The 15,903-nt window shown below is 37.2% G+C and overlaps 1 protein-coding gene across 1 annotated transcript in view; it reads left to right on the top strand.

Annotated features, from left to right (window-relative positions):
* Positions 1-15,903, top strand: part of FBN1 (fibrillin 1) — a 234,459-nt gene that overhangs the window by 155,369 nt on the left and 63,187 nt on the right. The window contains exons 26-34 of the mRNA XM_019011042.4: positions 513-638; positions 765-893; positions 1,569-1,694; positions 1,806-1,931; positions 3,496-3,618; positions 5,046-5,171; positions 7,210-7,335; positions 14,340-14,462; positions 14,613-14,735. Coding sequence (XP_018866587.1) covers positions 513-638; positions 765-893; positions 1,569-1,694; positions 1,806-1,931; positions 3,496-3,618; positions 5,046-5,171; positions 7,210-7,335; positions 14,340-14,462; positions 14,613-14,735 — 1,128 coding nt within the window. The remainder of the gene's footprint in view (positions 1-512; positions 639-764; positions 894-1,568; positions 1,695-1,805; positions 1,932-3,495; positions 3,619-5,045; positions 5,172-7,209; positions 7,336-14,339; positions 14,463-14,612; positions 14,736-15,903) is intronic.

Genomic DNA, 15,903 nt, shown 5'->3' with positions numbered 1-15,903 from the left:
TTAAATTGTACAAATTATTTGCAAATAATTTAAATTATAAATTATATCTTTGAAATTTTTATATTTTGGCATATCCAAAAAAGCACCAAACAGTATTAAGTGAATATCTCATTCTGCTACACAGTCAATTGATAGCTGTAGGATAATATATTCTAATAATGTTCTATGTGCTTTAAATATAGATACTAGTGGTTTAGAATATATTATCTACTCATTCAGCAAGTAGTGGTTAAATATTCACTATGTGTCAGGCAGTGTGCTGGGCCCTAGAAGTCTGAATAGACACATTATTTGCTTCTTTAACAATGCTTTATAAAATGTAGAAATTTGAAAGGCTAGAAATGTTTACAAAGTCATATATCTCATGGATCATCACACATTCTTGGAAATGTGTACTGCCAAGACCTTAAATCAAGAACTTCCAACCTTCATGATTTAAAATGGTGGGCACTGAGACCTCCTGACTGCTTACTCATAAACTTATTTTGCCCCACATTTTCTTATTCTTGAAGATATCAATGAGTGCAAGATGATCCCCAGCCTCTGCACCCACGGCAAGTGCAGAAACACCATCGGCAGCTTTAAGTGCAGGTGTGACAGCGGCTTTGCTCTTGATTCTGAAGAAAGGAACTGCACAGGTCAGTTAATGAGCCTTAAGGGCCAGGAGAGGGGACGTCCTTTAAAACTCTTTATCTTTAACATATTGTCGCAAGAATTAAGGCTGTCCTGAGACTCATTTGCTGCCACTTGCTGTTTTTGTGCAGACATTGACGAATGCCGCATATCTCCTGACCTCTGTGGCAGAGGCCAGTGTGTGAACACCCCTGGGGACTTTGAATGCAAGTGTGACGAAGGCTATGAAAGTGGATTCATGATGATGAAGAACTGCATGGGTAAGTTTGGGATCATTTGATCAATACAGAAAGAGAAGGATTCCATGAAGCTTTGATGGCTCATAGCCTATGTTCCAGGTTCTTCCTGCTGCCCCAGTGCAACCAGTGAAGTTAGGAATCAGTCTCCAACAGAGGGAGACTGAGGTAGAAAGAACGAGGGAATTCATGCCGTGGGCTTGTGGGTGATGGCAGAGACCAGTTGTGGGTCCTTGAGAAGTGAGTTTAACACCTGAAATGGATACCCAGGCGGAAGAGAGGACAATTGAGACAGAAGCTGTAGTAGAGGTCCCTTTACAAGATGTCTGTCCAACACTTCTAGAAAAGGTGATTGATAAACTGGTTGCTTTAGGTCTGGTTTCCTAGAAACAAAGTTTGAAATGGAGATTCTTGCAAAAGTGGTATTTCTTACTGTGAGCAAATTCTCTCAGAAGGTACTTGTCAGGAAGTAAGGAGAGCAGGGTAGTGCAGGAGAAGAAAATAAACGAAGAGTTTGGCTGCATTTTGGTTTTAGTCCGATCCTGCAGGGAGCTCTGGTGTATGAATAGCACCAGAGAGTTGTCCCACCTTGAGACAAGGAGGTCAAGATGGACACGCAACAATGGGTGGGGGAGGAGTGCTTGGTCTGGTGGAGGAGATGAGGCCCCCACCTTTAACATGGTCATTTCCATTTTGCAGATATTGATGAGTGTCAGAGAGATCCTCTCCTATGCCGAGGTGGTGTTTGCCATAACACAGAGGGAAGTTACCGCTGTGAATGCCCGCCTGGCCATCAGCTGTCCCCCAACATCTCCGCGTGTATCGGTAAGGAGAAAGACTTTCATACCATTTACTTGTGGTCAGTTGTTTGAATGACATCACTGCCAAAGTTGGAAGCTTATGTTTGGGTGTTTGTTCTTCTTATTTTCCCAACAGACATCAATGAATGTGAGCTGAGTGCACACCTGTGCCCCAATGGCCGCTGTGTGAACCTCATAGGGAAGTATCAGTGTGCCTGCAACCCTGGCTACCATTCAACTCCCGATAGGCTATTTTGTGTTGGTAAGTTCTTTTTTATTTTATTTTATTTTATTTTATTTTATTTTATTTTATTTTATTTTATTTTATTTTATTTCGTCTCTCCCTAAAACACTCCATGTACTCTGAGTTTTGTTTTCATTGCTACTTTTACTTATCTTTCCTGTTTCCCTGCAATATTCTTTTTATAGTGGCTCACGATCTTTGGATCTCATCTCCATTATCTGTTTAAAGAGCCAGTTAAGTGAAGGACATAGGATGTTTTAGCTCTAATAAGCATAATTTGACCCATGCTGTTTGGATAGGGAACAGTAGCAGCATGTGCTTTGTCTACACACATGCATACCAATGCACATTAACAAATGGTAACTAACCACCTGAAATAAACTAAACATGGTGAGTGCTGTGGAAAAGAGCAGAAAGCTGAGGTGAAATCACTGCCCTTATGTGATTTAGATCAGCTAAAAGATTTCAAAAAATAACTATTGGAAAGAAGACCATGGAATGTTCATATCTTACACTGCAATTGAGGGTATGCCTGGCTCTCCTTAAAGATGGGTTTTTGTGGGACAAGAATTTTGCTTTGTGGTCAGCCCTCTGTAGGTTTAGTCGTGCTGTGAAGAGTGGCACAGACAGTCCTGTGGCTTTATTGTGCCCCAAGTCAAAGTGAAACTTTGTAGAAACTGCCAGTTTTTGCCTGGTTTGGGGTGTACACCATGTGGAACTGCCAAGTCTCACATGGTTTCCACCCAAAACCATAAATCAGCCCAAAGTTTTCTGAAACATGGCCCAGGACAACTCAGAACTTCATCTCAGGTTATTGAAAAAGATTGGAACCTCAGCCAATCAAACTGAATTTCAAGTTTATAAGTGAATCTGTGGCCAAGAGAATTTCATCCACGTGCCTATTATCATAACTGAGATGTGTTCTCCTAGCACCCAATACTTCTCCTGCATTGCAAATGGCACATCATGCATGGTGCAATTAATTGTTCATCTGTCTCCTGGCCACAGTGTAATCATTTTGAAGTCATAGATTGTGTCTGTCCCATTCGCTATTAGATTCTCATCTGTAGCATATAGTAGGTATGTCATTAACGTTTGTTGAAGGAATCAGTGACTGCCTGTTGCCCTAGAATGCTTTTTCCCCTTTTTTTGACCTGTGCCTGGAAATGTTAAAAATGTGCCATGCTCATAAACACAGAGGGAGGTGTGTTAGCCCATTTTTGTGATACTGTAATAGAATACCTGAAACTGGGTGATTTATAATGAATAGAAATTATTAGTTCACAGTTCTGGAAGGTGGGAAATCCAATATCAAGAAGCCAGGATTTTGCATGGTCCTTTTTCCTACGTTATCCCATTGAAGAAAGCACGAGGGTGAAAGAGAGCAAGAGGGGGCTGAACTTGATCTTTTATAACAGCACTGATCCCACCATGAGGGTAGAGCCCTCATAGGATGATTACCTCTTTTAAAGGTCCTGCCTCTTAAATAGTGTTACAATGGCAGTTAAATTTCAACATGAGTATTGGAGGGGACAGACATCCAAACCATATCAGAAGGTGATATTATTTTCATTTCTTTTAGACATTGATGAATGCAGCATAATGAATGGTGGTTGTGAAACCTTCTGCACAAACTCTGAAGGCAGCTATGAATGTAGCTGTCAGCCGGGATTTGCACTAATGCCTGACCAGAGATCATGCACCGGTGAGTAGGTTCTAGCCTCATGTTGAATCTCTCAGTAGGTTCCTAAATAAAGTAGTTTAGGGCCCAGGCTTTGGAGTCAAGCAGGCTTGAGTCCAAACCCTTGTTTGTCATATATTTTAACTGTATCCTTAATCAAGATACCTATTATTAGAATCCTCATCTATAAAATGAAGTTCAAATTGCCTGCATAAAAAAGTATTTACAGAGCTTACCATAGTACCTGGCATATAATAAATGGAATATAAAATACATTTTCCTTCATTGACCAGACTTTTGAAGAGTTTGATGTTTTGGCCTAATTCAGTGCAACTCCAGGTTTATTCCTTGAACCATCGGCAACCGCATCACCTGAGAACTTGTTAAAAAATGTAAAATCTCAGGCCCCATTCCAGATCTACCGTATCAGAAACTACTGAGGTAGATCCCAGGAATTTGTTTTCACAAGCTCTCCAAATGATTTGGATGCATGCTAAAGTTTGAGAACCAGTGGTCTAATTTACACTTCCTTTTGTATCACCCTGGCTGTGAGAGCTGTGAGCCAGGTAGAGGTGAGAAACAAAGTGGGTAATAACATAGGCTTTGATTTTGGCTTGGCTTAAGAAGAGAATTTGGATTTAGGATCCAAAATTATTTTACTGACCTAGAAAAATGTCCCTTAAAAAATCTAGATATAAATTTGGCTACAAAAATTGTTGAAAATAAGGCCAGGCACGGTGGCTTACACCTGTAATCCCAGCACTGTGGGAGGCTGAGGCAGGCAGATCACCTGAGGTCAGGAGTTCAAGACCAGCCTGACCAACATGGTGAAACTCCGTTTCTACTAAAAATACAAAATTAGTTGGGCGTGGTGGCACATGCTTGTAATCCCAGCTACTTGGGAGGCTGAGGCAGGAGAATCGCTTGAACCTGGGAGGTGGTGGTTGCAGTGAGCCAAGATCGCGCCATTGCACTCCAGCGTGGTGACAGAGTGAGACTCTGTCTCAAAAAAAAAAAAATTGTTGAAAGTAAATATTATTACTAAGAGCATCTAAGTAGGTATGGTTATTTCAAGTAATTCTTACCTTAAAATATTGCTAAAACAGTTGATATAATTCAGGCATTTATAATTTGACAATAGGGAAAATAAGATTTATAATAATTTTTGAATGATAAATTAAATGAAAGAAATATTTTAAATAAATAATAGACTTTTAAGCAGGTGTGGACTTTGCCCTTGAGCAGTATATTATAAATATTGAAAAATATTTTTTCCTTTTTTACCAAGGATAACCCAATGGGCTAGTTTATGCAAAGCTTCATTTGGATTTGAGAGTTAATAGTCTTATGCTAGTAGGCTAAGTTTATTTGACTATGGTCAGTTAATGTTTTCTCACTGAACAGTGGAACCAATATCAACAACCTGTGGTTGTTGGTTTTATTCTTTGCAGACATTGATGAGTGTGAAGATAATCCCAATATCTGTGATGGTGGTCAGTGCACAAATATCCCTGGAGAGTACAGGTGCTTGTGTTATGATGGATTCATGGCATCTGAAGACATGAAGACTTGTGTAGGTAAGCAAAGAAGACAGAATTTTTCATCTTGTCTTGTTAGTCATAAGCACTGTTAAATTACATAAAGTTAGTTTGGGTCAGTGATAGAAAGATTCCATAGGAAAAGTAAGGATATTTAGAGGCACAATACTCATATTTTAACCAGCATTCCAAAGAGAGCTTTCTTGTGGCTATTAAATGGTACTCTTGTCAGATATGTTATGAGGACTGACTGGCCATTCGTCAGCTGCAGATGGACATTTCTTTTATGCCTATCCATTACTTTTGTCCACTTAACCCTCCTTCTGCTTTGACTATCATGTAGGCTTTTTAAATCCTTGACTAAAGGCAAACAAAATTTACTTCTGACAAGAATGCAGTAAACTTTAGAACTGATCTATTTGTTTTGTATAGTTTCTATTGTTATGCCTTCAAATTTGATAAACTTTTCTTCTACGATCTCTAATCTGCCTTTCCTCACATACAGTGTATTTTTCATATCAGATGTTGTAGTTTTCACCTCTAAAAGTTCGACTTGGGTATTTTTTCATATATTCTGTGTCTCTGCATAAGTTCAATCATTCCTCTAGCTGTTTGAACACATGGAATACAGTTATAACAACTTTTAGTGTCTTTGTCTCCTAATTCTGTCATCTGCATTAGTTCTAGGTCATTTGAATAAATTGACTTTCTTCCTTATTTTAGGTCATATTTTCCTGCTTCATTGAGTGACTGGTAATTTTTGATTGGATGCCAGATATTGTAAATTTTGCCTTACTGAGTGCTAGATATTTTTGTATTCCTAGAAACATTTTTGAACTTTGTTCTGAAGTGTAAATTACTTGGAAACACATAGATCCCTTTCAAAGTCTTGCTTTTAAGCTTTTAAGCTACACTTATTCTAGGGGTAATTTTGCTCTGTTAGTGAGGTAAGACCCTTCTGGATATTTTACCCAATTCCCTGTGAATTATGAGGCTTTCCAGTCTGGCTGGTGGGAACAGGCACAATCCCAGACCCCCTGTGAACTTTGAGGATTGTTCCCTCTCATTTTCTTGGGTAGTGCTTTCCCCAGCCTTGAGTAGTTTGTTTCCTTATATGAATGTGCTGGTCACCGCTCATCTGAATACTTGCAGAAGACTCTTAGCAAATCTCTGGCATTGCTTTCTTCTGTGTAGCTCTCTCCTGTCCTTTACTCTGCCCTATGGACCCTAACTACCTCAGCCTTCCAGGATGCCCAGATTCATCTCCTCGACTCAAGGACAGTGCCTGGCTCCATCTGGTACCTCCTCCTTATGCCATGGAGTTAAAACTCTCCTATTCAGTAAACTCGGGCAATTGTAGGATTCACCTAGTTTTTCTTTCTCTCAGGGATCACTGTCTTTTGTTGCCTAATGTCCAATGTCTAGAAAACCATTTTTTAAGGTATCTATATTGTCTATTTTTTTGGTTGTTTCATCTGAGAGTATAATTTTAATTCCTGTTATTCTATCTTGGCCAGAAGCAAGAGTCTGGTATTGATTATACTTACATTTTTATCACATTTATCTTCTGAAAGCCTTTACTGAAAATTTTTGAAGTCCTAGAATTAAAATGAATGTCATAAAAAATGAATAATTTTTAATTTGGAAAAGAAGTGAAGTCTTAAACTACTTACACTAAGACAACCAGTTCATCTATCCTTTCTTTCAAAATATGAAAACTAAATTGTTATCATCATGCAGACTGAATTAAACTTTTCATCCTGCAACAGAGTATGCTGTTCTAAAAAGTTTTCTAGACTGTCACATAAACGAGCTCTAAACTCAGCATGGAGCCCATCTGTTTATTTGATTACCTGGCCTGCTGCTTATGGGCCAGATGAAAGCCAGTCTGAATAATGAGCTTGCAATGTAAAGAATGAAGAGCAAATGTAAATTGGCCTCTAAAATTTAACATTGTTTTTCTGAGTGAAAGCATTTTACCTTTTCTAATTTATTTGTCATAGTTATTATGTCTTGGGGGGAAAGTATTCAATGATATCAAATAGCTACATATATTAATAGTATCTATGTTTTACAGATGTCAATGAGTGTGACCTGAATCCAAATATCTGCCTAAGTGGGACCTGTGAAAACACGAAAGGCTCATTTATCTGCCACTGTGATATGGGCTACTCCGGCAAAAAAGGAAAAACTGGCTGTACAGGTGTGTTTGTTCAAGTAGAACAATAAAATATTAAGTAGTTAGGAGACTGGTATCATAATTATAGATTGATACGTGTTTTAAAACTCATACATTTTAACTATATTATAAAACATTTTGCATAACATTTTTCATTAATTTAGCTTCCACTTCTTTGAAATTTGTCATCGTTTATATTGGATCCAAGTTGAAGGTTTTTTTCTTGACCTGTGGGGGAAAAAAGGTGTATTGAATAAATTAACACTGTAAATAGCACATTTTTATGAGGTTAAAAATCACATTTTCATATCAAATTAGTGAACATGCTAATTACCAAATATTCATGGCCCTTTACTGAAGCAAGCCTTTTCCAATAACCTCCTTTGCCAACACTTCATTTAAGGTTTATAACTGGAATTGCTCTTTAAAGGAAAACATCCTACAATTCATATATTTCATCAATTCTCACTAGTCTTCCAGTGCCTTAAATAGGAGCACTTTTGATGTATTAAGTCGTATTAGTCCAAATAAGTCTTTATGCATGGGACTTAGCAAATCTTATGAAGTGATAATGAAACCATTTGCAATGTTGTTTGTCTATTACCAATAGCACATGAGAAAATGTTTTCACAATATTTGTAGGAGACTATCCTATTAAATGCCAAATGGAAGAAGTTACTCTGTGGTAATGACATTGTGTTTAGTTTATAAGTGTTTAGTTGGTATTTTCAAATATGAGGCAATGACATTAAGCCCATGGAATGATATAATAAAGTTTTACTCTAGTTACTTATATTAATTTGACAGATTATGGCATATAACATAATTTAAAACATAATGGAAACCATGGTGAGCTTGAATTAGGTAACTGAATAATTTCTTAATAAATAACAGTCTTTAATTCCAAAAACCAGTTTGGCAAGCTCTTATGACTTAAAACAAACATTAAAATATTTGCAGATTGGCAGTGTGGCAAATGTGCAGATCCTTCTCTTAATTATATCAACATATTTCAAGAAAACAGCAAAATATATTTATTATTGTTTCAAACTGGCCAATAATGCTATTTCAAATTTATTGATATGTAGGATAAGGGCAATAATATTAGTGTTGGTTCAAAAATAACAGATGCTAGCCAAATTATGAGAAGAAGCATGAAGCTGGAATGTTTTCATTTTCACTATGCTACTCCTTACATGAAGCCTGTCTAGGAGTCCATTCTGATAAATGGCACAGTGTTTAAACTCTCAACTCCCTATACGGCCTCTCGGTACAAATGGTGCCTAGCTTTGTATGTCTATGGTTCAAGCTTTATTTTTAGCTTCCAGTATAAATATAGGACTTGGTAAGGGATGATGGTCTGGCAGTAGTGAAAAGAAAGGTAAGATAGTTCTGTATTATGTTTTAACTAATAGAGGATAATACTACTGTTTTGCTAAGCTGAGCACATTGAAATTCAACCCAGAGGCAGTGATGCTTATGAAAGAAGTCAATCTCATGGAACAGCCTTCATTCCCCATAAGAAAGAGGTCTCTAGAATTCAATGCTCCAAATTCTAGCTAACTGGGTCATGCGCAGTGGCCGATTATTTTAGGCCTTACCCTGAAGAAAGCTTAAATTTTCATGTTATTTAATATAGTTTTAGGTAAATGACATATAATGTATACAATGCTGTTGGCGCAGTGCTGGTCAATAAATAAAAGCTATTGTCAAATGAAACATAGACACAGTGTCTAGAGGCCATTTTAGTGAAAGCCATTGCTTCTAGTCTATATCTATTGTCCACTGTTTTGTTGTTTCATTTGAGAATTTAACAGTCTAGCAAAAATTTTATGCTGCTGTTTACTGATTCATGCTTGAACTCAGTTTAAAGAAGGAAAATCTTACTCTTTATATTGAAAGGCTTGTTTTTCGTAGTTGAATTTGCACAGATACTAAGACCATGGTGACAGAGCTGTGCACTACAGTTGCATGAAGTGACACCAGCTTTACGTTAAGAACAGCAGCCTTTGAGTCAATCGCATGAACATAGATTTGAAGTCAAAGTAACACTTGATCCTCTTCAAATCTTTTTCATAGATTTGAAGTCAAAGGAACACTTGAGCTCTTCCTCCAGTTTTAAAAATTACAGCCTAAAATGATTTTCCAATTTGCTAAAATCCAGCTAGCACTGTAGGAAGACTTGAGTTTTATGCCCCTTTGATACCAGAGTAACATGGCATGTGATATTCTCATCTGAAGGAGTAGTACTCTGAATTGTGTTTTTAGTAAATCCACTCATTCATGATCTTGAACAAATCACCAGGGTGTTCTGCAGTTACTCAAATGTTCTCCTTGGGTAAGTAACAGCCCTGACCTGTGGAAGGGCATCACATTTGATTGGAAATGGCTTAACCAAACAGTAAGTTTGGTATACTTGAAAACGTGTTTTTAAAAATCTGGGGCAAAATGTTTTTTGAATCCCATGTCACTAAGGCTCTTTTAGCTGCTTTTAGTTTAAAATTTGTGTCATTCACAACTTAGAACACCGTCAGGTTACCTTGGTGATGGCTTTGCTAATAATGTTCCAGGCAACTAATGTAAGTAGAGATAGGTATCTTGCCTAACTGGATAAGCAAGCAGACAAAAGGAATATGTCTACTTATTTATCTATTTATTTATTTAGATAGATTATTGTTTAATGAAAAGAATTATGAAAATATGTATGCTATTTTATAAGGAGAAATTTTGTTTTATGAGAACTAAGAAAAAGACCTCTGGGCTCCATTACAGTTTTGTCTAAATATTTCAGCTCCCTGTCATTACTGAGTATTTCCATTTTAACAAATAAACATGTTTTTTCCCCCAATCACTTTAGCAATGTTCAGAATCCACCCACTGACTTACATTCCCAGCCCACACAGATGCTAAGGGTTTCTTTTTACTCCGTAAGCTTTGTTCAGACCATCGGTATTGCCAAGGGGGAATGTTCCATTTAATGGAGAGAGAATACATTTGCTTGACACGCAGAACACAGCTCTTCTATCCTTGGCTTAAGTGGGCTGGATTACAATTTTTCTATGACCCAATGTAAGGCTTCTGCTGCTTGTTCTACATAGTTAAGGCCCTGCTAGGTGTCATCTTTGATGGGTGGTCCTGGCTTTCACAAGCTAATTTTAAGACCCTACCTCCCATCATGTGCTTACTTAGTTAATGAATAAAGCAAGCATACCATTAAGTGGAATTAAATCAGACTTGTTTTCAGTTAAAATGGTGGGATTTCTGGGTAATTCCATATTGGAAACTAGCTGGTTTCTTTCACAAGAGAAATGTCTCTGGTGGATCTTGGTTCATAGGAGAGAATCATGTATTTCAACCACCAACAGTCAGTGAGAATTTGTGTTCATTTCCTTCCAGTTTCTTATCACTGCTAATTTTCCTTCACTGGCTGTCGGCCTGTGAAAACTCCATGGGTGTTCAGTTAATAGTGTTGGCTCAAATTTGGATCCAAATTAAGAAATCCAGGTAGCCTTCACGTTTGGCCTCTCCATTCATGGTAACGCCCTCTTCCTCAATGCCTAATCAAGGAGTTTCTGCAGTGCACAGCTCTGCCAGGTTATGATCCAGGAGTCAGATGCCCAGATGGCAGGGAAGGCAGGTGTTTGTGTGGGTGATACAGCCTCTCGCTGCGTGACTGTAAGAGGAGGCCACAGCAGCCCCGGGCACAAGCCCATACTTGGATGACACACTTGCATGGGACATACCCAGAGCCTGTGAGCAGGGTCTGCTCACACCACACCCTTGCCCTTCAAGAGAGCCATGCAAGAGGACCTTTGAGTCTTTGTGACAAAGGTTAGGTGGGATTAAGAAGGTTGCGGTGTCACTTTAAGTTTGAATTTCTTTGCTTTTCTTGGCTTATGCTATTCTTAATCTTAAAAAGGAATTTTCTGTTTGCAGCGAACTTGTGCAGCAAAGAGAACGTTTTTACAGAAAGAGATATTCTTGGCAAACATGTACTATGTTTCCTTCATGTTATTGAAGAGTGTTTCAATACAGCATTTTTGTTTGCTTGTTTTCCTTATGGCTCACTTTCCCCTTCTGTTTGCTTTTATGATGAATTACAGTCCAAGTCTGCCACAGAAACAATTAATGAATGATAGTTGGTGCATGCATGCACACACACCCACATGCAAAAACCTTTTATTTGGAGATGCTTTTATACTTTATGACCACTTGAAGTCTCTCCAATGTTACATACTGAGAGTGTAAAGCATTGAGATAATAACTTATACAAATACTTACAAAATGGAGGATTGAATATTGGCTCCTGAGTTACTCTCTCCTATTACCCAAAAGCCCATGATACACAGCCTGTTGTAAATATAGTTTCTTTTCACCTTGAAAATATTGCCGTAAAACTGAAAACACTTTCTTAAATTGTAAATTTCTATTAGCATATTACTGATGATTTTTAAAGGAGACTCTCCGTTAAAAAGAAATGATAATTTTCTTAATTGCAAGATTAAACATGGAAGGTAAAAGCCATATGAAAATGATAATACTCATAAAATAAGAGTACCTTTGGTCATTAGAAAACTGGAAAGAAAATGATTACAGAATTACTAGATTAATAGGTTGTGGTCATCTCTGAAAATTATGCTTAGTAGAAGATATTAGTGAGTATTTCTATAAGTCAGTTAATGTTCACCAATATTTTGGTAACTCCATAAAGCAAGGCTTAGAATAAAATCCTGATATGACTAAAGAAATGCGCTCAGCTGGGCGCAGTGGTTCACGCCTTAATCCCAACACTTTGGGAGGCCAAGGCGGGTGGATCACCTGAGGTTAGGAGTTCAAGACCAGCCTCACCAACATGGTGATACCCCATCCCTACTAAAAATACAAAAAAAAAAAAAAAAAAAAAAAGCCGGGCATGGTGGCAGGCACCTGTAATCCCAGCTACTAGGGAGGCTGAGGCAGGAGAATTGCTTGAACCCAGGTGGCGGAGGTTGCAGTGAACCGAGATCGCACCATTGTACTCCAGCCTGGGCGATAAGAGCAAAACTCCATCAAAAAAAAAAAGAAAAGAAAAGAAAAGAAAGAAAGAAGCTCAGCTAGGCAGCTGTGGCCCAAGGGAAGGAGTGCCAATCACCAGATGGGGAAACTGAGTTTCAGGAGGTCCTGGCTCTGCCCCTCACTGACTTGTAGGGCCCAACTTCTTTGTCTTCTTCTGAGAAACTGAGATTGGGAGAATGGAATTACGAGTTCTTTCCACTTAGAAAATTCCTTGATTCTATAACATCTGGAGGCTTTGATACTTATGCAATTGAAGCTTTTTGTGTCCACATAAGATTATTTGTCAGAGATCATGACAAATATAGGAGAGAAATTTAGGCAGAACTCCACAAAAATGGTGATTTGTTGCATTACCTCTGAGGGGAGCAATTACCTGAGGCAGAAAGAAGTTTTGACAGCCCTGCTTGGGAGTATTTGTGCTAGTTCTGTGGGATCTGTTAGGTCAGATATGGAAAGACATACATTCTTGAATTCCTGTGCCTACTTAGCACTGTTATCCCTGAATTGGCCTTCCTCCTCATTTCCTTGGAATGTGCCATGCTCAATTATTTAGCTGGTTAAAGCTCCCAGTCACAGTCTAAAGCTATGTGTCTCTCTTGACCTGCAATAATAACTTGATAGGTCCACGTGGCTGCCAAGGTTACACTAAAATCCACCTATACAATGTGTCATGACTGAAAGGACATTCTTCCAGGCATGCTGCTTCATTTTTATGATCATTAGTGATATTATAAAGTTCTTTTGTAGGAGCAATCTGTTCTTATTTCATTTTGTGTTTGCTCTAGAAGTTATGAAGAAGCCAAAGATCCCAGGACCATTTCAGAGCTTCAGATGGAACACTTGGCAGATAGCATGTTTGCAAACACTTTCAAGTCATTTAATTGGGCTTCATAAGTAAACAAAAAGGCAAACATGAATTACTTGCCCAGTTTCTTTTTCATGCCACTATTGAAGTGTTCACTGGAAATTCTTGCAGTGTTTTGTATGGCAAAATTGTTCTTCTTGACCTAAGATTGGTGTTAGATGTTGGTTTCCATATAGAGTACCATATTTATGAGTTCTTGTTCTTGGTTAATGACAAAGTTGATTATGAGGGTAACCCATTATAGAATGGGCTCGTTTTGGAAAATTTTCACTTAGTACTTTATGTTCTTTTCTGTAACATATTTATGTTAGAGAGTCTATCTTGGCTAAAGTTGACAATAGAATTTTGGAGAATAGAGCAGTTTGGAAAATTTGGAGTCTTTTAGTAATGTGACCCTAATCTGATATTCCTTATATTCTGACAAAATCCCCATTGGATTAACTTGAGTTTTACATGAAATATACAAGAAGGCTTGGCTCTCCAATGTGCTAGGACTCTAAGAAGCTAGGGAAAAGATGGCTTATATACTGTCTTAAGGAACATTTTCTGCAAATGCTTAAATTAGCAATACCTAAAGTAAAGCTTTTGTAGAAATGAAGCATAATTAAATAACAGTGTTTTAAGTTGAAGAATAAAATATATTTTATATATAGAATATAATGCAAAAATTTTCTAATTTGCCAGCAAGTTTGTATTTTTTGTCTATACAAGATATGAAAATAATGTGCATCATTACTCCATAGTTGACTTACTAAAAATACTAGCAAAAGAAAATATATGACAAGGAGTATTAAAACCATAGAAAATTAAGCAACTCATTTTTTATGGTCTTCAGCTGTAAAAAGTCACTTTGCAGTGACTGGAAACTTACATTAAAATATGGAAAATAATTAGAGTTAACAATAGCTAGTACAATCATATTGTTATATCTTTATAATTTGAAATTTAAAGCTGTTTGATATATGTAGAGTTTATATATGGATGCAAAACCAGTCTATACTATACCATGGGAAGTTTGAAGGCAAGTCAACTTTTGAATATTACTTATTTTAAAAACCAAAAGACATTTGTGCTGAGCCTTTTTCTAAATCACTGCTCATTTTTCCAGACATCAATGAATGTGAAATTGGAGCACACAACTGTGGCAAACATGCTGTATGTACAAATACAGCAGGAAGCTTCAAATGTAGCTGCAGTCCCGGGTGGATTGGAGATGGCATTAAGTGCACTGGTGAGTAGGAAAGTAACAGAGGTTGCTTATCAAGGACTGCATAGATTACACATATGAAAATATTAATTATGAGAAGTTATTTTAATTTGTGTATTATTGGTTTTAAATACCACCCTTTCTGTTAATAATGATATAACCTTTTTCTATAAGATCTGGACGAATGTTCCAATGGAACCCATATGTGCAGCCAGCATGCAGACTGCAAGAATACCATGGGATCTTACCGCTGTCTGTGCAAGGAAGGATACACAGGTGATGGCTTCACTTGTACAGGTATGTTCACGCTGGAAACAACCGTGTCAACACTAGTCAGAGAAGCCAGGCATTCCACATTTCTCAGGCTAGCAATTCTTTTTTGAAGACTGGGTCAGTTAATAGAAAAGATTCATCATTTGGCACTAGAGCTCTGTGGGAAAAAAAAAATTGGAACCAGGTCAATTAGGGAGATCTCAAAAGCTTCTCGATAGATAGATAGGTAGGTAGATAGATAGATAGATAGATAATTTAAGTGCCATTATCACATCATTTACAGTGATCTGTGCTCTAACATAAAATGATACCAAAAAAGTCATACCATTCTCCACCTCAAGTCAGCTAGGCCTTATAATAGTTACAATTGGCATATATATCATTATATAACTGTATATAATGATGTCATTAGTTTAAACAAATCATACTTCCTTTTATATGCCTAGCCTTTATTTATTTATTTTTTTTTTGCTTATTTCTCACCAATGACTTCCTTTCTGTACCAACACAAGGATAAGCTTGCTGTAGCGAACTATGTAAGGAAAAGGGATTAGATGTTCTAGATTAGAAGAACAGTATATATTTTTCTCCAACAGGCCATCATCATCATCATTATCGTCATCATCATCAACATTCCATATTGGTATAAGTAAAAATTTCAAACTTGCTATGGAACTCATTCACTTCCAGTTTTGCAATAATATATTAATGAAATTTTCTTTTTGGCTCTAATTAATAGCCATAGAATTAACATAAACTTCTATACACATGTAAACATACATGATTAGACTTGTCATTACGTAAATTATACATATACTTACATGTGCATGTATTTACAGACAGCACTTTTTATATCAGAGCTCTGGAGTTAAATAAAATAGTAAGATCCGTTAGCCATTAGGTCGCATAGCTACTCCTATAACTTAAAACATTAATTTATCCTGAGCACTTTGTTCATAAAAAGTCATTTAAGCACAATAGAGGCTAAGGCTCATTAAGTGATTTACCTGGAATTTTTTTTTATTCACTGAAAGTTTTATCTCAGATGAAATCATTTTTGCCTAACTTACTGATTTTTTGTCATCAAAAACCTCCCATCATTTTGAGAACATATTCAAATTCCATGTATTAGGCATGTGTGGTTTATGTGTTTGATATTTAAATGCCTGTGATTATTAAGAAAACTAGGTAG

This window comes from Gorilla gorilla, chromosome 16, assembly GCF_029281585.2.
Source record: "Gorilla gorilla gorilla isolate KB3781 chromosome 16, NHGRI_mGorGor1-v2.1_pri, whole genome shotgun sequence".
Classification (NCBI taxonomy): domain Eukaryota; kingdom Metazoa; phylum Chordata; class Mammalia; order Primates; family Hominidae; genus Gorilla; species Gorilla gorilla.
Note: the sequence above shows the minus strand (reverse complement) of the source record. Positions and strands in the feature narration are given on the sequence as shown.